Source organism: Peromyscus californicus, unplaced genomic scaffold, assembly GCF_007827085.1.
Source record: "Peromyscus californicus insignis strain IS unplaced genomic scaffold, ASM782708v3 Scaffold_10__1_contigs__length_136768540, whole genome shotgun sequence".
NCBI lineage: Eukaryota > Metazoa > Chordata > Mammalia > Rodentia > Cricetidae > Peromyscus > Peromyscus californicus.
The window spans coordinates 1,043,009-1,066,611 of NW_026294391.1; the positions used below are offsets into that span (position 1 = coordinate 1,043,009).

The following is a 23,603-nucleotide window of genomic DNA, read 5'->3' on the forward strand; positions in this document are numbered from 1 at the left end:
GGGGGAAGGTGAATTTTTAAATAAATAGTATATTCATTTCCTAAGACAGAAGTAACAAGTTATCACAAAGTGGCTGGTTTAAACCAACAGAATTTATTCTGTCACAGTTCTGGAGGCTAGAAGTCCAAAATCATGAGATTAGTGCAGAATCTTTTTGAAGAAAATCTATTCTATTCTGTTTCTATTCTAAATCTATTTGATGGCTCTCTTCTAGCTTTTAGGGGCATCAGAAATTGTTGATATGCCTTGGTTTGTATTTTTGTAGTTCCAAAAATCAAGCCCAGGGCCTCATGCATGCTAAGTAAGCATTCTACCACTAAGCTACTACCTTGATCTTTAATTTATAAACATATCACCATGTTTTAGTATCATTTTCATTACTGTGACTAGACCTGAAAAAAAATGAGGGAAGTTTTTTTTAGGCTTACACAGTTTCAGACATTGCATTCCATGATCAGCTTGTTCTTTTCCTTTTAGACCTGTTAGCAAGGCAGAAAGTCATGGCAGAAGGATATCATGGAGGAAAGCCACTTATCTCATGGCAGTCAAAAGGTAGAGAGAGACTCAGGAGGCAAAGGCAGGCAGATCTCTGTGAGTTCAAGGCCAGCATGGTCTACAAAGCGAGTTCTAGGACATCCAGGACTACACACAGAAACCCTGTTTGGAAAAACCAAAACAGGCGGCAGAAAGAGAAAAGAAGGGTATAGGGACAACATCTACCCTTTAAAGGCATGCCCTCTGTGATTTACTTTATCCAACTAGACTGCATTTCCTATGAGCCACTATAAACTCATCAATGAATTAATCCATTAAAGAAATTATCATGATCTAATTACTTCTCAATAGCATCACCTGCTACAGATCAAGTATACAGCACATGAGCCTTTACAGAGGACATTTCATACATAAACCATAACATTGACTCTAATGTCTGCCAGTTTTCATACCACCTCCTATGTCTTTCACTTCTTTGTCATATAAGGATATTTTTCATTGGATTAGGGCCCATTTGTTTAATCTAGGGTGGCCCCACCTCAAGATCCTTAATTAAATACGCAAGTTTTTTTTTTCAAACTAAGGTCACAATCACAGATTCTGTGGCTATATATTTTTGGTAGACATTATTCTATCCATTAAACACAGACATTCGCAAACAGATTAAGCTGGACTTGGTGCCTTACATCTGCAATGCCAGAAGTTGAAAGGCTGGGACAAGAAGATTTTAAGTTCAAGGCCAGCATGGACTACACAGACAATTCAATTCATCCTAGCTATATGCCAAGACCCTGCCTCAAAAAAAAAGCTGTAAATAAATGTTAAATTGGATCCATACCTTATATCATATATACAAACTCTAAATGGACCAAGATTGAAATGTGAAAATGAACCAATATACAAGTAGTAAAAGCCCTGGGTATATTCCTTTCTAGTCTGGATTGGGGGAAAGCACTTGTAGCTGTGCCACAAAGTCAGACATCTCAGAGGGAAAAAATGAGTTGATATATGTAAAATGCTTCGAACTATGCATGGGATGGGTACATGTTTGATGAATAGCAGATGTAGCCCTAAGAGTCCTACAGGTAGCTTGTTCCCCTCTCCTTGACTTCTCCCTGTGGTAGCACTCACGGGCAAAACTTCACCACTACAATGTCTCCTGTCTCTTCCCCAGTGGTACTGCCCACAAGGTGACTTTCCCACCCTGAACTCCCTCACAGCCTCTAGGATTCCTTACCAGAAGGGAAGTACCCTGATATCTCTCTCTTCCTCCTCAATGGTATTTTCTAGAGAATCATTGTACCTACCTGACTTAACCCATTTCTTCCAGTGCTATCATTCAGAAGAGGATGGGCCCATCCTGAATTTCCATCCCTTTCCTATACTTACAACTCTTAGGAGATAAGTTCTTTCTTGCTCTCATGTCATACATAGGGGGCCACTTCAGCTTCTATAAGTAATGAAGATCCTACAGCTCAGATCCAAACACTCTAGCCCAGATTGGCACATCTTTACCCCCAACCCCTTTAGTGAAATAAGCAAGGTGACATCCTTATTTATATGTGAAGGGTACCTTTCCAAGATGATGGTCCCTACAAGTAAGCTCCCCAAAAGTTCTATGATATTCCCTGTCTGAAAACATTACAACACACAACTCAGCTATGCAATTTTTGCTATGGCATCTATGATACTCCCATGCTTGTGCAAAACCATAGCCATGGAAGGGGATTCTAGGGGATGGGACCCAAATACTACTTTTTAGCACAGAAGTAAGTGATACTACCAAGGAGGATCTCTCAATTTTGAAAGGTTTGGTGCTCAAAGACCATTGAAATGACCTGAGGTATGTGATGTGAAATGAAGTGTTGTGAGGCAATAATTTCTGAATATTTTAGAAGACTTCCAGCTTCAAACTGGGGTCAAACAGGCATGGAAAAGGTATTTTTCCTGTCCTTTCAACAAGAAAAGACAAGTTGGAAATTAGCAACTTTTCTTGTGCCCATTAGAAAACTGAGATTACCTGTAATCCCAGGCAGATCTCTGTGAGTTTGAGGCCAGTCTGGTCTACAAAGCGATTCCTAGAAAAACCAGGGCTGTTACACAGAGAAACCCTGTCACAAAAAAAAGCTAAAAAGAAGAAAAGAAAGAAAAGAAAACTGATGTCACCCAGCAAACACTACGAAGAAAAACAAGTGAGTTCGGGGAGAAAGCAGGACCTAAGCATCTGATTACTTGGGGGTAGATATCAACTGAATGACATATAAGCTACTAGGGAGTTAAACTAGAACTTTTAGTGAACTTCTATGTGTCAAATGTAGGTTAGTGTGACAGTGTGAAGTTCTTGGGAACTGCAGGCATAGGACATTTCAATGGGTTTGCAAACTCTTACAGTAGAAGGGTCAAAAGCAACTCTTCCTTTTTCAGGGTGCTGGCTAAGGAAACTACTGTGAAATCCACCCAGATTCACTTCTCACAGAAAAGGTTTAGTCTCCAGGGGAAAATGAACCAAAGCCTACACCCTATAGACACTGGTAGGGTTTTACTTCAGGTAGGTGAAAGGAAAAGTGGGGACAATCAAGCTCTACTTTTTATCTATCCTAAACACAGATCCACAGTGCCTATCAAAGATGGAGCTTAATCAGAATAGCAAAGATGTCTCTCACACCAAGCTTGAGCACCTCACTAACAAGCAAAAGAAACTGACACATGACTGGGAGGACGAGAAGAGAGACTTTGTTTGAGAATAGGAACAAAGGGAGACTCCAAAGCCAAGTGAGAAGACAAAGACAAGATACATATAGGAAAGCTTCAATAGGTGTAACTATAACAACAAAAAATAGCAAACACAGATGGGTTCTTGATTAGATAAAAATCTCCACACAAAAGACCCATGAAGAGGAAACATCTATTATTGAGGTTGAAAAAAAAAGGATTTATAAGCAGAAACAGATGAAGACTCTACTGACTCCACCAAATGACTACTAGAACTGATTTTTAAAAAATCAGCAAAGTAGCAGAAAACAAAATCAACATTCAAAAATTGATTTTCTATACACCAATAATGAGTTTACTGAGACATACATCATGAAATCAATATCACTCACACCAACTACCAAAAAAAGAACAAAATATCTCATAATTTTTACCAGGTGATGTAAAGAAATGTCTGTTCACTGCAAATGAGAAGGTATTAGCAAACCAACAGGATCCTGTCCAAGTCAAGTTTGATGAATAAATATTGGGATGAATTATTGGAACATGAATGACTCAAAGGCAGCTACACAACTGAGAAATTCAGAAGAACTCATGGGCAGCTATCCCACTAACTATTCCCATCTGCAGCATAAGGAACTCACAAAAAGCTGTACCACTGGATAGTCCCACTCGCAGCATGGATGGTTCATGAGAAGCTATGCTACTTCAGTTGCCCAGGAAATGTACAGGCAGCTATGCTTCCAAAGATTTCCACTCCAGCCCATTTGCTTACTACTTATATATAATCTTTGATCTTGATCCCATGACCTCATGAACCTCTCTACTCTCTCAACAAAGAATATTAATAGGCCAGATTCTGTGACAATCTCATGAAGGCTTCATGAGGATCTTGAAAGCTCACTGAGACTCAGAAGCCTCCCTTCTCCTTCCATGTGGGAATGTTAATAGGCCAGGTCTCATAAAAGTCTCATTCAAGTGATCACAACTGCTCTGATTCAAGACAGTAATGGCTATGCCCAACACAGCTCGACCTTTCTCCAACTCACATTCTTTCTATGCCTTCTTCTGCAGTGTTCCCCAAGATGTAGAATGATATAGGTGTATGATTACTTCCTTCCACCTTGGGCAGCTAGCTATACCACAGCAAAAAAATGTAGAATACAGCAACAAAAATATTCCTTGCAGTTCAACCAGTTATGAATCTTCTATAGTAACCACCTCCCACTATAAAAAGAAGTGTTCTTTCTCTATGTCAGTCAACAGCAGTAATCTACAATCCATCCTATGGACTGAACTCAGGCTTTCAGACTTGTTAGCAAGCACCTTTTACCCACTGAGCCATTTTGCTAGTCCAAAGCATCTTTCAAGTTAAAAAAGAAAAATTTGCATTAAATATAGTTAATAGACTTACATAGACCCAACTCTAGTCCATTCGAACTGCTTTCCTTACCAAATAAAGATTAACTAAATATTTTCTAACTCCCTAATATCTATTTTAAGATTAATCTAATCCCTAATATCTAATTTAATTTTAAACACCTGTAACATGGGATTTTTTTTTTCAAGACAAGGTTTTTCTGTGTAGCCCTGGCTGTCCTGGAACTCACTCTGTAGACCAGGCTAGCTTCGAACTCAGAGATACACCTGCCTCTGCCTCCTGAGTACTGGGATTAAAGGCATGTACCACCACCACCCAGCCATGCGGTTTTTTTTTAATTTCAATATTTCCTTTACAACCATCGTGTTTTATGGACAAAGAGATACTTGATTTGCTTAGGTTTTGAGCATTTGAAGAAAAACCCAATAAAACTTTGTTTTACATACTGAATGCAAGAATAATCTGGAAAAGCTTTCTTGATAGGGGTAAGTGCTCTAGGACCTTCAAAGGGGAATAGCATTTAGGGGATTCTAGTGTCTAGGTTATCCTCCAGGCTCAGCCCTTCACTTGCTAAGCTAAATGCTACTGTTTAAAAGGAAAACAAAGAGATCCACCATGTGGTTGCTGGGACAAAAAAAAAAAAGGAAAACAAAGAAATTTGTTTTGTTTTGTTTTTTTCAAGACAGGATTTCTCTGTATAGTTTTGGTGCCTGTCTTGGATCTAGCTCTGTAGACCAGGCTGGCCTCGAACTCACAAAGATCCTCCTGGCTCTGCCTCCCAGTTCTGGGATTAAAGGCGTGTGCCACTACCGCCCAGCAACAAAGAAAATTTTTATCTGAAAATAAATTAATAGAAAATCTACACATTTAAATAAAAATAGAAGGAACTATTTAGTCTTAACTACAAGTTAACCCATCTTCAGTAGAGGACTCCAATGATGGACCATATAACTATGAGGTGGGGTGATTAAGCACAACATCTTGCCAGTCTCTACCTAAGTCTGGGTCATGGAATGCAAGCCACCAAGCAAGAGTCATTCAAGATTAATTTCTTAAAATTTGTCTCTGTTTAAACATTTTTATGTGTTCTTGCTCATTTCTTTTATAGGCGGTGAAACCCAAACCATGTTTATATATATATATATGTATGTATGTATGTATATATATATGTGTATATATACATATGTATGTATGTATGTATGTATATATATATGTGTATATATACATATATATATGTTTGTATATAATCAATATTCAAACTGACAGGATGCCACAGGATATACCGCCCTCTTTATTGATTAGAACCATAATCCTTGCTCGTCTACAGGCACTCTTGTGCTTTTTAAATTATTAAATGCTTAAGTGAACTCCGTTTTTTTGTTTGGGGTTCGGTTTGCTTTTGTTAAAGAGGACATGAAGGTGGGAGGAGAACGTGGTAGGAGGGGTCTGGGAGGAGTTGAAGGGAGGGAGTAGGGAATGGATATGATGAAAATACACTGCATACATGTATGAAATTCTCAAAGAATAGAAATGATTTTAAAAGAAAAAAACGGGGCTCTACATAAATAGATCAGTGGTTAAGAGCACTGGCTATTCTTGTAGAGGCCCAGAGCTCACAAACGGTGAGTAGCTCCACCTCTGGGAATCCAACATCCTCTTTTAGCCTCCATAGGCACTGCACGCACATAGTGCACCAACATGCAGACAAAACAGATAAAATAAGAAAATTTCTTAAGAGTGGAGATGGGGCTACAGAAATGGTTCAGCAATTAAGAGCACAAAAGGCTCTTGCAGAGGACGTAAACTCCGTTACTAGCACCCACAACTAGCTCACAACTGCATGTAACTCTAGAACTGCTGGCGCGCGCACACACACACACAGGAGAGAGAGAGAGAGAGGGAGAGAGGGAGAGAGGGAGAGAGAGAGAGAGAGAGAGAGAGAGAGAGAGAGAGAGAGAGAGAGAGAGAGAGAGAGCGCAAATAAATAAATTGTAAACGATTAACTCCCTGTTCCTACCTTCCAGTGAGTCCAGCTTCCCTCAGAACCCGCCAAATATCATTAACTTCACCTGAACCAGCAACCTGCCGGCTTACAACCATTGGCCTTCTAGCAGACAGCTGGCCCGCTCTCTAGGTAAGATTCAGCTATCTCCAGGGGTTCATTAATGCCTGCCTGCAGCACTTCCCTGTAAGTGGGTCTTCTCTCTCTCATGCTGGACCGCCCTTCCCACCAATTTGGTTGGCTCCCATGCTGGAAATACGTCATCCACACGCGCCACCCGGAAGCCGCGGTTCATACAGTTATTGCCGGTGGCCCTAAGGTAAGTAAGCACCGCGCTTGGGTACCGGTGAGTGAATGAGTCTTAGAGTCGGGTTGGGCAGAAGGAGGAACCCCGTAGCACGAGCCGAAAGAAGTCATCCCCAACGTTGAGAGGTTGGAGAGAACTTTGTGAAGTTAAACAGGAGCGCTCAACGTGGTTTCCCCCCCCCTCTCCTCACTCCCCAGGAGCCCATCATGGCGACACCCCCCAAACGGCGGGCTTTGGATACTGTAGGAGAGAAAGTGCTGCGGTACGAGGCCTTTATCAGTGACGTACTGCAGCGAGACTTGCAGTGAGTGACCACGCAGATTCTAGGCGTGACGTTTGAGAAATTCCATGTGGTGGGTGGGACAGAATCCCGACCAAACTTTCGGATTGGCCGGGAAGAGAGTTTGATGTCCGGGCTGTGATTTGGTTGGAACTTGGCTCTTGTAGCAGAGCCTCTGACGTTGTTTGTCGGATTAAAATAGTCATTACGAACCCACGGTGTTTCTGATTGGGCCATTTAACCATTACTTATGAACAAGTTGTGCCTCACCCTTCCTCTCTATGCTTTATGAAATTTTCTCATCTGTGAAATGGTAAAGTTTATGGGGCCTTCTTAATGTGGTGGGTTTGAGTTTTAAATGTGTCAGCCCAGGTAAAGAATGTAACCCAAAGCCAAGCGTGATAACACAGGACTGTAATTCCAGCATGAGGGAGGCAGAAGCAGGAGGGTCTTCGAAAGCTAGAGACTAGCCTGGGCTATAGACTGATTGTCTCAAAAGAAAATAATTAGAAGAAACGAGGCTCAGGCTCTCTGGTGCATGCCAGTAGTCCTATCTAGTGGAGAGGATGTTCAAGCCAGCCTTGGCAATAGAACACGATTCTATTAAAAATAAAATTTAAATCCCAGTTTGGTGACACAGGCCTGTAATTCCTGTACGAGGATGGGTGAAGCAGGAGGATCCAGAGCTCAAGATCATCCTCAGCTACATTTCAAAGTTGAGTACAGCCTAGGCTCTGAGAGTATGTCTCGAAAAAAGAAAAAAAAAAAAAAAGGGCCAGCAAGATGGCTTGCCTTGCCCCCAAACCCGTGTCCTGAGCTAGCTCTCTGGGATCCACATAGTGGAAGGGAAAAACCTCCCAAAGGCTGTCGTCCGAATTACACGTGTGGACCATGGCACCCAGACATATACACAAAATAAATCTATTAAGTAAGAATACTTTTTTTTAAATTCACATAAATCCAACTATTATTATATTAAGACTGAGAAGAAAGGATTGTCTGGTGTGCTTACATATTCAATGCTAGCCTGGGAAACTCAGCTCTTGTCTCAGAAAATAAAACAAATAACCTGGATAAGCTGCTTTGAAAAAGGAATTTAGCTCCAGTGCCTGAAACACACTAAAGACTCAGTAACTATATGATTACTATTGCTGTCATTATTTATCTGAACTGAAAGTTAGGTATTCAGAGCTAGAGTTGTGTGAGCATCCTAAAGGAGATGGGGGATATAGTTAGGATGAAGATGGGACATTTTAATTGGCATAAAGTACTGAGTAAAATGCAATATTTGTAATAGTAATAGATAGTGCTTATCATTTGGCTGGAATTTAAAACACTTGCTAGTAAGCACTTGATTCTAATGAGTCCTATGAGGTAATACTGTCATCTCTATTTTATATGTGGGGAAACTAAATCCCAAACAGGTTTCCTACTTGCCAAAGACACATTGCTAGTAAGAGGTAGAGCTTGGGATGAAATACAGTCTGACTTGTATTTATTGAAATACTTGGTGTGCCTTTCTCTGTCTATACTCCACCTTTTGTGTGTGTGTGTGTGTGTGTGTGTGTGTGTGTGTGTGTGTTTAATGAAGGGTCTCACTATGTAGACCAGACTGGCCTTGAACTCAAATCCTCCTGCCTCAGTCTTTCAGTTACTGGGATTGCTTTCGTGAACTGCCACACCTGGTTTAAAATGCCTGTTAGGCCATGATGTGAGGTATCTCAAGAGAAATAGGGCTGCCTAATGTTCACTATTGTATTTCTACATATCAGAAAGGTGCTGGATCATCGAGACAAGGTATATGAGCAGCTGTCTGTATACCTTCAACTGAGAAATGTCATTGAGCGACTCCAGGTAAAGGCTTTTAAATTGGGTATCAGTTTGTGTGTGTATGTACAAAGAAGGAAGGTGGGAAGAGAAACCCCAGAACAAAACCTTTTACCTGCCTTAAAAATTGGCCACTGACACCTACTTCTTTTCTCCTGGACCTACAGGAAACTAATCACTCGGACTTATATATGCAGGTGGATTTGGGCTGTAACTTCTTCGTTGACACAGTGGTGTGAGTGTATTCCTCTCCCTCCTCCCCCCCCACCCCCCACCCCGAGTTTCTCCCTTCTTTCATTCAACAAGTATTTCCTAATTTTTTTTTTTTTTTTTTTTTTGGTTTTTCGAGACAGGATGTCTCTGTGTAGCTTTGCGCCTTTCCTGGAACTCACTTTGGAGACCAGGCTGGCCTCGAACTCACAGAGATCCGCCTGCCTCTGCCTCCTGAGTGCTGGGATTAAAGGCATGTGCCACCACTGCCCTGCCGTAATATTTTCTATATTTCTATATCTACTTTAGTAGCTTTTATATTGCATTAGGATATAAGCTACATGCTGTGGGTGTGACAGTGAATAACATGAAATACCTGCCCTTACGGAGCCTTCACTTTGGGGAATTGGAGGGAATAGGAAACACCTTAAACTGTACAATATGCCAAGTGGTAATAAAGATTTCCTCTACTTCCTCTGACTTCTTTCCTCAGCCCAGATACTTCACGCATCTATGTGGCCCTGGGATATGGTTTTTTCCTGGAGTTGACACTGGCTGAAGCTCTCAAGTTCATTGACCGAAAGAGTTCTCTCCTCACAGAGTGAGTTCATTCCATGAGCATAGTGTCTAAAATCACCTGTATTGGCTCTGGATGCAGGGCAGTGGTATAGCATTTGCCTAGAATGTGTAAAGCTCTGGGTTCTATCCCAATCACACACCATACACAGACAGACACACAAAATACATAAAAGCCAGATATGGTGGTATCCACCTATAATCCTAGGACTCTGGAGGATGAAACAGGAGGATCCTGAGTTTGAGGCCAGTCAGAGTGATAAAACAAAGCCCTGTCTATTTTTTAAAAAATGAATAAATAAACATCACAAATTTTAACACTCTATCCTTTTTCCCCATGACTACCTGGAATGGTACTTGGAAAACCATACTACCTTCCTTTTTAGGGCTAGGGCTAAGAAAAGTGAGGATGCAAAGTTCAACCAGGGTGTAGCACATACTAAACACTCAATAAATGGTTTTTGTATCATTCCTTCACACAAATTTATTGAGCATCTTGTGTATACCAGGTTGTGTGGTTGATGTTGGGAATACAGCAGTAAACAAAACAGAAGAGTCTTACATTCTAGGACTATGCTATTGTACGTACGTACATCTGTGACCACATCCATGAGGTTTCAACCCATGATTCAGTAACAAAGAAGCTACTTCTCATTTAACTATATTTCTAATCTGCTAATATTTCTGCTTATTCACTGAGCTCTCGCCACTCTAAACTTCACATTCCTGTATCCACACATGCAGAGATAATACCCTCTTGATATTGTCTGCCTTATTCTCTTGTGACAGGTCTCCACCAAACCTAGAGCTTACTGGTTCTTTGGCTTCAGCAAGCTCCAGTACTGTGGTTAGAGGTGTGTGACTTTTTACATTAGTACTGGGATCCAAACTCAGGTCTTTATGCTTGTGCAGCAAATGTTCTTGTCCACTGAGCCACGTCCCCAGCCTTAACACATGCTTTAAGCATTTCCCACCTTTGGGAGCATTCAGTAGCTGCTGACGTTTGTCTGCAACCACTCCCCCATGTAGTTTCTTTTCTCCTTCCTCAGTTTTCCTTCATAAATAATACTCCTGCAACAAGTTCTTCTGTGACATAACTTCAAAATTGCAACCCCTAGCATTCTTGAATTGCCCCCCACACTTTAAAAAATTAGTATTAGTGTATGTGTGCACGTGTGTGCATGCACGTGTGTGCTCATATGAACATGTCTTTAGTTATATGTGCTATAGCATGCATGTGGAGATCAGAGAACAGCTTTGTGGAGTTGGTGCTCTCTTTCCAGGGAGTCCCTGAGTGGAACTCAGATTCCCAGGCTTGTGTGGCAAGCACCTTTACCCACTGAGCCTTCTCACCAGCCATCTTCTAGTTTTTCTATTTTTCCAGCATCTTATTATCTCTTAATATTTACTGTGAGTTTCTTTCTTTCTCGTGTTTATTGTCTTTTATAAATAGGTAATAAGCATCATTACATATTTTACAGGGCTGGGACTTGAGGCCAAGGTCTCTTATATGCTAAGCAAGAGCTCTGTTACTGAATTATGTCCCCAGCCCAGGTTTATAACCTGGCATTATAAAGGGGACAGTTTATACTATAGATGACTGAAATAGTGTAAAGCACAAAATTTCTGTTGAATAAATTATGCTAGAAGCAAATTGAAGGTCTGATTAAAGCTTATCTATGTGGGTAGTGGTGGGGAGAGAAAGTATGGGTTCCAGATGAGCTCTGGTTTTGTGTAGGGAAGAACGAGTTTGGGTGAGGAGTTTGAAATATAGGTAGTAGCTGGAGAGATGGTTCAGTGGTAAAGAACACTTGCTGCTCTTGCAGAGGACCCAGGTTCTATTTCGAGAGACTACATAATGGTTCATAACCTTCTGTAACTCTAGTGCCAGTGGATCTGATGCCCTCTTCTGGCCTCTGAGCACAAAGCACACAAGTGGTATACAGACATGCATGCAGGTAAAACATCCATATACATAAAATAAGTAGATAGAAAGTGAAGGCCTTCTAGAAGGCCTACCCTCAACTCCCACTCCCAGAGGAGTGACATTTGAATCATATTGGGTGAACGAGCCATGGGCTATCTGGGGGAAAATATTCTTGGCAAAGGTGACAGTGTGCCTGACATACTAGAGAAACTGTCACATGTGGCATAGCTTAGAATGAGTATGAGGGGGTCAGTAAACAGTCCACTTAGATAAATATGCACTCACAAGCATGAACACCTCCATTGTAAAATTTCTCCTTGGTCATGTTTATTCCTGCGTTCATTTTGTCTGAAGTTGCCTCCTTTATGATTTCAGTAGTTATTCTATTAAGCTTTCTGGAGTTTTTAGTTTTAGTAGACCTGAGACCTGCTGAGATTTCTAAATTTTGGTGATCAAACAAATTGCCAAATAGTTTGATCAAGGGCAGTGTAATTCTGAACTGGTGGCCATTTAGAACAAGTCCAGTTTTTATAGCAGTTTTTCCTCCTATGTCACCAGGGTTTCAGGCCTTTAATTTGTTTCTTCTTGAGAATTGATGATTTTCCTCAAAATGAGGTATTCAGAGTTATCAGTGCCTATCAGAAAGACTCCTTGCCTGGTCTTTCTAATCTTTTGATGTGCTTTCTAACAGTGTGATGAAATATGTGCTTGACATATTGCTCTGTTATAACTAATAGAGCTATCTCAAAGTTTCATCATTCTAGATTAGGATTTGAGTCTATATAGTTGAACTTTCTTTTTTAAACTTGATTACTTGGGGTTGGGGATTTAGCTCAGTGGTAGAGCACTAGTGGGTTCGGTCCTCAGCTCCGGGGGGGAGGCGGGGGGACTTGATTTCTTGGAATACACTTAAAACTAACATATTTTCTGGTTGCTTTATGTATCCAAAACTGCCTGCCAGTACTAAATTGTTTTTAATGTATCTTTGGTTATTATTATTGGGGTGTGTGTGTGTGTGTGTGTGTGTGTGTGTGTGTGTGTGTGTGTGTGTGTATCACACATGTATATATAATCTACTGAGTCTATTTAGCTTTGTTTGTATGTACATGTGTCCAGGGCTGACTACTTGGGACTGGGCAACCTATTTGGGAGTTTATTCCTAAAGGAGACTAATTCTCCCTCTTTCAGCAGGCTTTAACCACTTGTAGTTCTTCATCTAGAGGTATGCCAGTGTGTAATTTCCCCTTTCCACTTTGACATGTCAACTGGTGTTGACATTATGCTGGCCTTATTCATATTGTTGGGAGTTCATGGGTATAGTTTTAAACATGTCTAGGGAATATCTAACAGCAGACATTCTGGGCTTCTGACTCTTAAAATGTCTCCACCCCTTCTCTATGATTTTCCACGAGCCTTAGGTGTAGGGGTTACAATACAGATGTATCAGTTGGGTTTGGGCACCTCACAGACTCTTTCTTATTCTCTGCATTTTGGCCAATGGTGGATCTCTGTGATAGTCTCCATCTGTTGCAAAAAGAAGCTTTTTTAATGAAGGGTGACAGCTATTCACTTATCTGGGGGTAAAAGGATATGTTTTTAGAAAATAGACATTATTTTAGTTTAGGCTATTGGGCCTATGACTACTCCAGTCATGGATAGTTAGCTAGGTTTACAGCACCAGGCCTAAATTCCTTCCTGTTGAGCAGGCTTTAATTCCAGTGAAACAGCTGATGGTTAACTCAAAGATTAAAAAAAATGCTACTCTTACACCATTGGGAATATCTTGCCAGTCAAATCATTGTTGTGGTTCATAGGTTGTACAGCTGGGTAGAACTAGGAATGATCCTCTCCCTTAGCAGCTTACATAGCACCTTTGAGAGCCAGTCATGGAGGAGACTTCCAGATTAGTTTCAGTTTGATTCCTCTTAATTCCTTTGTCTGAAGTATATGGTATTTTCAGGAGTTGAGTCTTAACCTTCAAGTTCTGGGAGGCAACCAAGAGCAACAGCAATTACCAGTATTGTTTTAGAAATCTTTTTAATTCACCTGACCAACAACTCTATGGCAGTCCAGGCAGGAAGATCTCAAACTGGAGGCCACCTGGGCTAAGTCTGTCACTGGGGTTTTTGCTAGATAGTTTATACATATATACATATGTAATGTGTATATATACTTTAAAATACATACATACATATAAACATAAAATAGTGTTTCCCTATGGCCTTTTCAATCATCCTCATGATTTTTATTCCTCCTCTGTCCCTCTTCCTCAGTACTTCTCTCCCTCTCCCCTCCCCAGATAAAGCTGCCTCAACTTTTCCCATTTCTCCATCATAGCACCTGTGACCTATTATCCCATTCTCTACAGTTCCTTCTCCTCCCCCCGTCTCTTTTTACTTTCCTGGTTTCTGTGGTTACTTCAGCTTATATATTCACATCTAAAGATTAGGAGCTGCATCTACAAATAAGAGAAAACTTGCGGTGCTTGTCTTTCTGGGCCTGGGTTACCTCACTCAGTATAATATGCTCTAGTTCCATCTATTTACCTGTAAATTTCTTGATTTCATTTTTCTTTGTAGCTGAACAGAATTCTATTGTGTGTATGTACAGCATCTTCATTATCCATTCATCTAGTGGAAGACATTTAGGTTGTTTCCATTTCCTAGCTATTGTGAGTGAACAGAGCAGCTATGAACATGGCTGAGAAAAGGTATTCTTGCTCTCTAGTAATGCCAAACTTCATACCATGTCCTAATTATAGACTTAAGTATTTTTTTTAAGGATTTTGAGTTCCTTTGAATGGTGCAGTCTTAATTCATTCAACATCCATTGGGTCCCCACTCTGTGCCGTATACTCTTCTGGTCCTTGTTATACAGCAAGCAACAAAACAGACCACAGTCTGCCCTCACAGCTGTCATTTTGATCAAAGGAGACAATAAGTAAATAAGGCCATGATGTAGTATAATAGATGTTGACAGTGGTACAGACAGTACATAATGAAGATGGAAAGTGTTGCTTGGGATGGAGCAGTTGTGGTGTCGAATGGCTTACTAGATATGGAAAACAAAGAGGAGCCTTGAAGCTGGGGTACATGTCTGTCAGTAGTAGAGTACTTAACTGGGATGTGTGAGGCCCAGAATTCAATGCTAGTCCTGCAAAAAGATGAGAATCTGGGTTTTTGCTAAGCAACCAGGAAGATGGCATGATTTCTATCTGAGATAGAAGAGCAGACCAGGAGGGAAGAGCTGGGGTTCAGACAACGGTGTCAGGACTTAGACTCTGAAGTGGGATTTTGAAGATAGTTAGCAATATAAATTTGGGAGATAGTAGTATATAGATGAGTTCATACTGTTGTTGTTTTTTTTTCCAGCTTTCTATCCCATTGCCTTATTTTTTGTAAAGTATTTAGTTTCATTTACCCAGATCAGCACAAATAAACTGGATTTCCTATCATGCTATCAAGGTCCTGTACTATCTAGCCCCTTCTGCTGCTTCCACGCTATCTTATACCATCTCCCTTAACTATTCACTTAATTACTAACACTGACCGCTTTTCACAAAACTCTTTTGTGCCTCTTGTCCTTCTGTGAAAAAGACCTTCCTACTGCTTAACTCTCACTCCATCTTCAGTGCTGCTTTTTTATTCTTCAGAAAATTCCTCCGTGGCCCACTGCATTCATTTTTGACCCATTATATACATGAGGATTCTTTTAGATGAGACCTGATTCAAGCAGACATAGACAGAAGGAGTTGACTGATTTATGTAACTCAACAGTCCAAGCCTAGGGTAGTTTTAGGCATCTCCATTTGCTCAGGTATTTTTATGCCTTGGCCTTTTCCTAGAGTCCTTTCTCTCACACCTGACTGCAACCCTTTGGCTCTGCCTTCAGAATACATCCCAAACTAAGTTGTTTCTTGTTACTTCAACTATACTGCTCCCTGTAGGCTGAGCCTCCATTCTTCACTTCAACTATTGCATTAGCCTCCTCACTGGACTTACTGATTTCACATTTGGGTTTCTTGTCCTGTCAGTGCTCTGCCCTACAGCCAGGTGGATTCTTTTAAACCCTATTGAGTCTATTTCTCCAATCATTTTCCATCTGTCCTCCACTCTCAACCGTCCCCTTGTTCCCACCTTATTTAATACAAAAGCTAAGGTCTTTACCATGCTCCTGTAGACTTTACACCCTCTACCTCCTTCCTTACCTCTCAACTTCACCTCTTAGGATTCTCCTTCACGTATTCCCCAGCCACAGTGGCTTCTTGGCTGTGCCTGAACCATACCAAGCACACTGCTAGCACCTTTGCATTGGCTACTCCTTTGGTTGGAACACTTATCTTCCATATCACCCACACTATATGGATTTCTTCATTTTAGGTCAGTGGTAGAGTGTGGTAGTACACATCTGTAATCTCAGCAGATCAGCAGGAGGATCTTGAATTGGAAGCCAGTCTGGGCTATATAGTCTGAAAAGGAAAGTTCTCAATGAAGCCAAACCTGAGCACTTTTTAAAATTGAAGCCTCCACTTCCTACCTCTTCTTCATCGTTATTTATTTTCTTATACTTAGATCTAATACATCATAGTTGCTTGTGTTTATTTTATCTCTTAGTATTTGAAGAGCTAGAGAGATGGCTTGGTGGTTAAGAGCACATACTGATCTCCAGAGTACTAAGTTCAGTGCCTAGCACCCATATCAGGCAGCTCACAACCACCTGTAACTACAGCTCCAGGGGATCTGATTTCTTCTTCTGACCTTTGTGGGCACTTACACTCAAGGGTACATTTTCCCCACACACAATAGACAGATAATTAAAAACTAAGTATTTTTAAGGAGCTCCAGGAGACCAAGAATTTTGTTTCATTTACTGCTGTTTCTGCTGCTATTTCACCAATATTTAAAGCTGCCTAGCATACAGAAAGCATTCAGTAATCTTTACTTTTTATTATCATATAGTCATTGTGATGGGTTTCATAAAGACAGTTTGTTTCAGGTGTAGTTTGATCATATTCAGAGACCACATATTCTCCCCTTCCCTCTTCTCCTTAATCTTAAAAAAAAATTGTTATTACATTTTTTGTGAGTACAGGTGAAGGTAAGAGGTCACCTTTTGGAAGTCATTCTCTCCTCCACTATGTGGGTCCTGGGGATTGAACTCAGTTATTAAGCTTAGCAGTAATCACTTTTGCCTGCTGAGCCATCTCACTGGCCCTATTCCCCTCAATTTTTAAATGGGGAAATTCTGAGTAGTCTCCAGACATCTCTGCATAGGAGCAGGCCAGGTGGAAGTCATCCAGGATGCAAGCATTTCTTGAAGTGATAAGGAAGAGTCATCCTCATAAGCCTAAGTAGGGCCCACTTTGCCCTTTCTTGTTCCTTTTTTCTAGGCTCAGCGACAGCCTCACCAAGGACTCCATGAATATCAAGGCCCATATCCACATGATGCTAGAGGTGAGAACAGCTCACTCCACTCTATCCTTCAGGTATTTTTAGGGTGACAACCTGAAGGGAAGGAGAAAGCCAAAGAAGGGAGGGGTCATCTTTCCTTCTAAACTGAAGCCAAGGGAGTGAAAAACAAAGCAAACCTGGGACAGGACTTGGACCCAGCCTCTGTTCAGTCTATTTTGTCCTCTTTTACAGGGACTTAGAGAACTACAAGGCCTGCAGAATTTCCCAGAGCCATCTCCCCATTGACTGCTTCTTCCCATCTAATATTAAAGAGCCGAATGTCTTGGAATCACATAGCCCTTCTTTTTCCCCCTAACTCTCACTGATTGACTAACTGCCCTGGAGACCAAAGTTACTGGAAGACCCATCCACTCTGTAGAACCTCTAGAACACTCTAGAGGTTTTGCCTCCAATTTGTATTTTGCACCTGATTTTATGCATTGCCCTTTTTTGTCACCTTGTGAACTTTGACCTACCTCCTCACACTTTAATTCCTTTTCTTAGATATTTGTATCAGTGCCCTTTCTATTACCATAAAGAATGAACTGATTCATGGGCAGGGGATGAAGTTCAGTTGGTAGAGTGCTTGCCTATCACACATGAAGCCCTAAATTCATAGGAGGTCTACCTGAGTGGGATCAGGAGTAGGCAGGAAGATCAGAAGTTCAAGGTCATCCTGGGCTACATGAGACCCTTGAAACAAATTTTAAAAGTGCTAATTCAAAGTGATTTGTTTCTGTGGCCATTAGCCTTTTACTTCAGATATTAAGGTTTATTATCTCTCTCTCACAACCTTTATTTGTTCCCTAAATGGTTCTAAATAGATCTAGTTTCTACCAAAAGGCACAGATCCTGCCCTTCCTGCTACAGGCCCTATAACCTAGAGTCCAGTCTTAGATAACTAAGAACCAAGTTCCACACTCTGGCTGCAGCTTGACCCTGCCCTTGTAGACAGTTAATTTCCACCCTCGACTACACTGTATATCTGGCAGCCATTCAGTCCTCCTACCTCTGCTGGATTCTAAATTTGTCTTGCCTAGCTAATTACCATAGCGTTACCCTACCCTCCTACATAAAGTCAAGAGCCCTACCCTGCTGCTATTCCCCGTTCTAAATAAGTCCTGTTTCCGCTGAACCGCATGGTGTGCAGCACCACCTACTTTGGTGTTTTGGCAGCTGTCTCGGTCTCTCCACCAATCAGCTGAAAACAGAGCTCATCCACCGCCCCTTCATCCTCTGGGGCTGTCTGTCTGCCATCAATCTCACTTAGGCCAATCGGTGTGAACCAGGTGCCCCCCACCCCCACCCCCTGCGCCCCAACCTTGGCACTTGCCCACTTGGCTACCAGTCCTCCTTGATCCAATCAGGGTGAAGCACCAGTGCCGCCCAACGCCTCTAGTTGGCCATCTGCAGTCCATCAATACCTTCAAGCCAATCATGTCACAGCTCTGTTAGGATTCAACCACCAGGCAAAGCTGTGCCTACATTCTTGGCTTTTTGGCCAATCAGCGAGCAGCGGGACGCTCAGCTCCTCCCCTGAGGGCCCACGTGAGCGGTGGGGAAACGCAGGGGCGGCTTCTGGGTGCTGCCGCCGCCGCCACTGCTGCTCCCGCCGCCACCGCTGCCGCCGCCTTGGAACTCAGGCCTGGGGGGCGGTGGGGCCTCATATGGAGCCCCCGCCCCCCGGAGCTGCCGCTGCCACCACCGCGCCACACACAGGTGAGCCCCAGGCCCACAAGGTGAAAGGCTCAGTCTATGACCCCATGTATCCTCGCCCCCGCTCAGGGGATGTGGCTTGGCCCAGCCTGCCGGTATTCGGCTCAACTGCTACCAACTGATTTCCCCTATGTGTGTATTGCCAGCTCCTTTTGCCCCTTATAGTGGATCTGAGCTTGGCCTAACCTCCTGCTGTCTCTCTATAATGGATCGGTCTGCGAGCTTATGTTTTTCCTCACCCCAACTTAATGGACTCGTCCGTGGTCTTGCCCTCCCCAACCCCCACTTTACTGAGAACCAGTCTGTTGCATTGTCCAGTCTTCCTTTGGTAGTATATGCTTCTAAAGTGTTTGCATTTCTTCTAGGCTCAACTTTAAGGGGATCCTCTGTGGCCTTGTTTATTGAACCCCTCCCTCATGTTTTGTAGTGAATCAATCCGTGGCGTTGTAACCCGCCCCCCAGACCCCATGTTTGTTTAACAGTGAGTCCACCTGAGTTTATGTTGAGTCCCCAGTGCATAAACCCATGACTTTACCCACCTCCTTCCACTGCCCCCATCTTGTTAGTCTGCATGCTTGCATTCACATCCCTCTAGTTATCACTTTTCTCCCTTATTTGTAGATTCCAGCCTTTGACCTGCTTCCTTTTAACAATGGGTCAGTTTGGTGTGTGTGTTTTTTGTTTTGTTTTTTTTCATTTTCGGCAGCCCAGTCTATGGCCTTGTTCTGTCCCTCATTTTAATCTTTATGTGATGGCTCTTCTTCGCTGCTATTGTATAGGAGTCAGCTTAAACCTTATCTTGCTCTTTTTGTAATGGGTCTGTTCAGTAGCCTCCTGCCACCCCAGTGTTTGCATTCTCTCATATCCTTCTGAGTCCAGTGCTTGCAATCCTTCCCCAAGGAAAATAGGCCTTGTACTTTATTTCCCTCCTCTCCATGTGTTGGATCAATCTTCCCTGCCCCCGTCTCTTAGGCGATCCTGTGTACTTGTGAAACCCAGGGACTTTTACTGTATACTTTACATAGACACTTACAGACACTCTTAACCACTTAGACATTTTGCCTTGCTATAGTTCTCAAGTACAGTAGTGGTACTGATGTTAATGACAGTCAGAGCTAACCTTTACACTTTACACTTGCTATGTACCAGGCAGAGTGTTCTATAGTCTCCAGCTTGCTTAGTCCTCATCACAGCCCTGTGAGACAGGCAACTGAGAAAACCAGGGCATATGGAGATTAAAACCCTTACTCAGAAATGGTCCAATAACTACTTGCAAGGGACATTTTTGAAGTGCCCCTCTCTCACCTCATTGCATCCCACATGAGGGCATATTCCAAATTAGTTCCAAGTACCAGGCTTTTGTTTCTGGTGTTCCTTCTTCCAATAGAGCTATCCCCATTCCACACTGGTTTCAAGACCCATTAATTCCCAGTCCCAGCAGTGCTGTGACTTTACATGAATAGCTTAACTACTTTCTCCCTGTGCTGGGCTGAAAAGGGGGAGTCGGGAACTATAATCTTTTCCAGTGCGAAGAAAAAATGTGAGTTAAACAAGTCACCTCTCTGACCTTACCTCCTTCACCTCCCCATTTTAGACCCATGGTACAGCCATGCTGGCCTCTTCACTGCTTCTCGAAAACAGCAGGTACAGGCCAGCCTCAGGGCCTTTGCATTAGCTCTTCTTTCTCCCTTAACGTTATGTCCACATTTCTGCATGGTAACTTCCTAGGCCTTGTTCAGTTGCCATACCCAAAATAATTTTTTCACCACACTGTGCAGTGAACACACTGAAGTTGTTTCTAAGAATGCCATTTGATTTGTGAATAAGGTGAGTGTAGAAGGATTCATTAACAGAAATGTGATGTTGGTGATATGAAAAGGCACAAATGAAAAGATGTTTCAGAGAATGCTTTCATTTCTTTGCATCTGGGTGGTATTCTTTCAGTAAAACATGTATTTGTCACACTGGTGCTTGGAATGTACTATATAAAGGCACATGTATAAAAATGTTTCAAAGGATACTTCTTTTGTGAAAACAAAGTAGTCAACACCCACCCCTCCCCTTGACCATCTGATTTTGCACACCCAACAGGGTTCAGGTCTCTTGCTTGCTTGCTTTGTTCCTGTCTACTCTGTCACTGTTAAAAATGCTATATAGTTCATATATTGTCTGTCTCTCCTCAGAATGGAGGTCCTATGGGGACTGATATGTTTTATCTGCTTATTCAGTGTTCTGTCTTCATCTAAAAAAAATGTGCCTTCTGTACAGTAGATGCTTGGAAAAATTGATTGCACAAATAAATGAGGGGGAGATGTTATCTAGACTGTGCATGGTGGCTTACAACTATATATTTCCAGCATGGAAGACCAAGAGAGAGTTTTCACGAAGTAAAAGCTAGCCTGGGCTACATAGTGAGTTTCAGACCAACCTGGATTACGGAATGAGATCCTGTCACAAAACTGAAAATGAAAATTGTATCCCAGACATCAGTATAGGGATGGGGCAGACAAAAGGAGGAGGAGGAGGAGGAGGAGGAGGAGGAGGAGGAGGAGGAGGAGGAGAAGAAGAAGAAGAAGAAGAAGAAGAAGAAGAAGAAGAAGAAGAAGAAGAAGAAGAAGAAGAAGAAGAAGAAAAGCAAATTAAGACAATAGTTGGGACTGTTTAAATGTTAACAGATATTTTCTAAGCACCTAGTGAGTACCAGGCATTCATTCTAGATGCTAGTGATATATGGAGAAGCAAAACAGGCAAAAATCCCTGCACATAGGAAGCAGGTATTACTAAAAGTGAGGGAGACAGACTATATAAATAGGTAAAATTAGACAGTGTATTATACAAATCCTAAGGAACAAACATGAAGTGGGGCAAATAGGACTAGAGTATCAAGGTATTTGAAATCTTAGGGACAAGGCAGGCTACACTTGGAAATGTGACTCATGAATTAAGGCCTGAAGGAAACAGAGGAAGAACTCATAATGTGTTAGGGAAGAGTGTACCAGAAAGAACACTCAGTACAAAGACCGTGAAGTCAGATTGTGCCTACCATGTTCAAAAGCCAGTGTGGCTGGAAAAGAGTTGAGGGGGAGGGGTAGAAGACAAGGTCATAGACATGATGAGAGCCAGATGGTAGAGTCCTACAGAGGTTGAGGGGGAGGAAGAAGGATGACACACAGCCTAAGGGCTAACATTTATTGAGTGTTTACCATGTGCTAGAGACACTTTTCTAAGTCTTTTACATATATTGGCATGTTGAATCCTTATAAAAAGCCTTTGAGGGAAGGCATACTTTTTTTTAATTCTTTTTTGGTTTGAGAGTAAAATACTCTATTTTACAGATATTTAACCAGGCATAAAGAGGTTGAGCAATTTGCTCAAAGCCACACAGACATAACAGGGCAGAGTGTGAGACTGTGAAGACCAGGACAGAACAAATTTGCAAGGACAAACAGGTTACTCCTTGCATTGGATTGTGCAGAGAAAAAACTAATTCTACCTGCTAGGGGCTAGAACTTGATGATATGATAGAATTAGTCCTAGGAGGAAATGACACTCCTGGCAGAGAACATTGTGTGCCTCAGAAAGTGGGCATTATCCTAGGAACCATGATACCTCGGATAACCACTTCAGAGCTTTTGTATATGCTGTTCCCTTTACCAAATTATCCTTCCCATGGACATCAGTATGACTTAATACCTCCCCTCCATCAAATGTCACTTCGTCAGGGAAGCCTGTCCTATTCACATTCTTGTCACTCTGGGATCTTGCCCATCTATGTTTTCTTCATAGAGAACTGGTCTTGAGTAGCTAGGAATGCTGAATCAGAATTCATCCATCAAACAGCATCTCATCCAATGGTGAGATCTTAGGCAAGTTACTTAACTACTTTCTCCATACTTCACTGACTTGTCTGTAAAATGTAGGCAATAATACAATCCACCTTTTGGAGAGTGGTTGTGTTATGTTGTGTTGTGTTGTGTTGTGTTTTTTTTTCTTTTTTGAAACATTTCTTACTGCCCCACAAATGTGTGAATTACACTAGCATTCAGGGGCTCCTGTCTGTTGTGTCCCAAGCTGTTTTGAGGCACCCAGTGAATGAGGTGAGGAGTGAAAGGAAAGCCTTCTGGAAAGGGTAGGTGACTAGGATTCTTGTGAGAGAAGCAGTAATCAAATTCAGCCCCCTGTCTGATAGGCTGGACACTAATTGGGCAGATTTCACTTAGCTGCTAGATTTTGGCATAGCTCAGAAGAGGTGGTGAAATTGCCTGTCTTCGCCACTAGGAGTCACACTGGTCTTAGGGCCTCTGAAAGAAGTCAGTCTTGGGTATATTTAGTCTGTTAGAGCTCTGAGGAGGGGACTCTGATCCACTGTTTCTTGGCACTGTAATTTGGACAGCTGTGTAACACTGTCCTAAATGAACCTTGAACTAGCTCAGACATATGAGGATCATACTGTAATTTCATGCAGATTAAAGAATAAGGCTATAAATATAAATCATAAATTCTTCAAATAAGAAAGTTTATTCTTGCCGGGCGGTGGTGGCGCATGCCTTTAATCCCAGCACTCGGGAGGCAGAGCCAGGCGGATCTCTGTGAGTTCGAGGCCAGCCTGGGCTACCAAGTGAGTTCCAGGAAAGGCGCAAAGCTACACAGAGAAACCCTGTCTTGAAAAACCAAAAAAAAAAAAAAAGAAAGTTTATTCTTAATCTAACAATGCCAGCCA

The 23,603-nt window shown here is 41.9% G+C and overlaps 2 protein-coding genes across 7 annotated transcripts in view; one reads left to right on the forward strand and one right to left on the reverse strand.

Annotated features, from left to right (window-relative positions):
- The window catches only part of Znf81 (zinc finger protein 81), an 89,991-nt gene extending 83,271 nt beyond the window's left edge, over positions 1 to 6,720 (reverse strand). The window contains exon 1 of the mRNA XM_052754324.1: positions 6,606 to 6,720. The gene's annotated coding sequence lies outside the window, so the exon portion shown is untranslated. The remainder of the gene's footprint in view (positions 1 to 6,605) is intronic.
- Positions 6,642 to 23,603, forward strand: part of Elk1 (ETS transcription factor ELK1) — a 29,583-nt gene continuing 12,621 nt past the window's right edge. Inside the window, exons 1-7 of one of the 6 annotated variants that reach the window (XM_052759460.1) lie at positions 6,642 to 6,909; positions 7,095 to 7,201; positions 8,950 to 9,031; positions 9,172 to 9,239; positions 9,708 to 9,815; positions 17,107 to 17,170; positions 17,360 to 17,726. In XM_052759460.1, the coding sequence (XP_052615420.1) occupies positions 6,799 to 6,909; positions 7,095 to 7,201; positions 8,950 to 9,031; positions 9,172 to 9,239; positions 9,708 to 9,815; positions 17,107 to 17,170; positions 17,360 to 17,413 (594 nt within the window). In that variant the 5' untranslated portion in view covers positions 6,642 to 6,798 and the 3' untranslated portion in view covers positions 17,414 to 17,726. Of the gene's footprint in view, positions 6,910 to 7,094; positions 7,202 to 8,949; positions 9,032 to 9,171; positions 9,240 to 9,707; positions 9,816 to 17,106; positions 17,171 to 17,359; positions 17,727 to 18,487; positions 18,887 to 23,603 lie in introns of those variants that run through there. The other 5 variants (XM_052755488.1, XM_052756230.1, XM_052757056.1 and 2 more) reach the window with 5 other exon arrangements.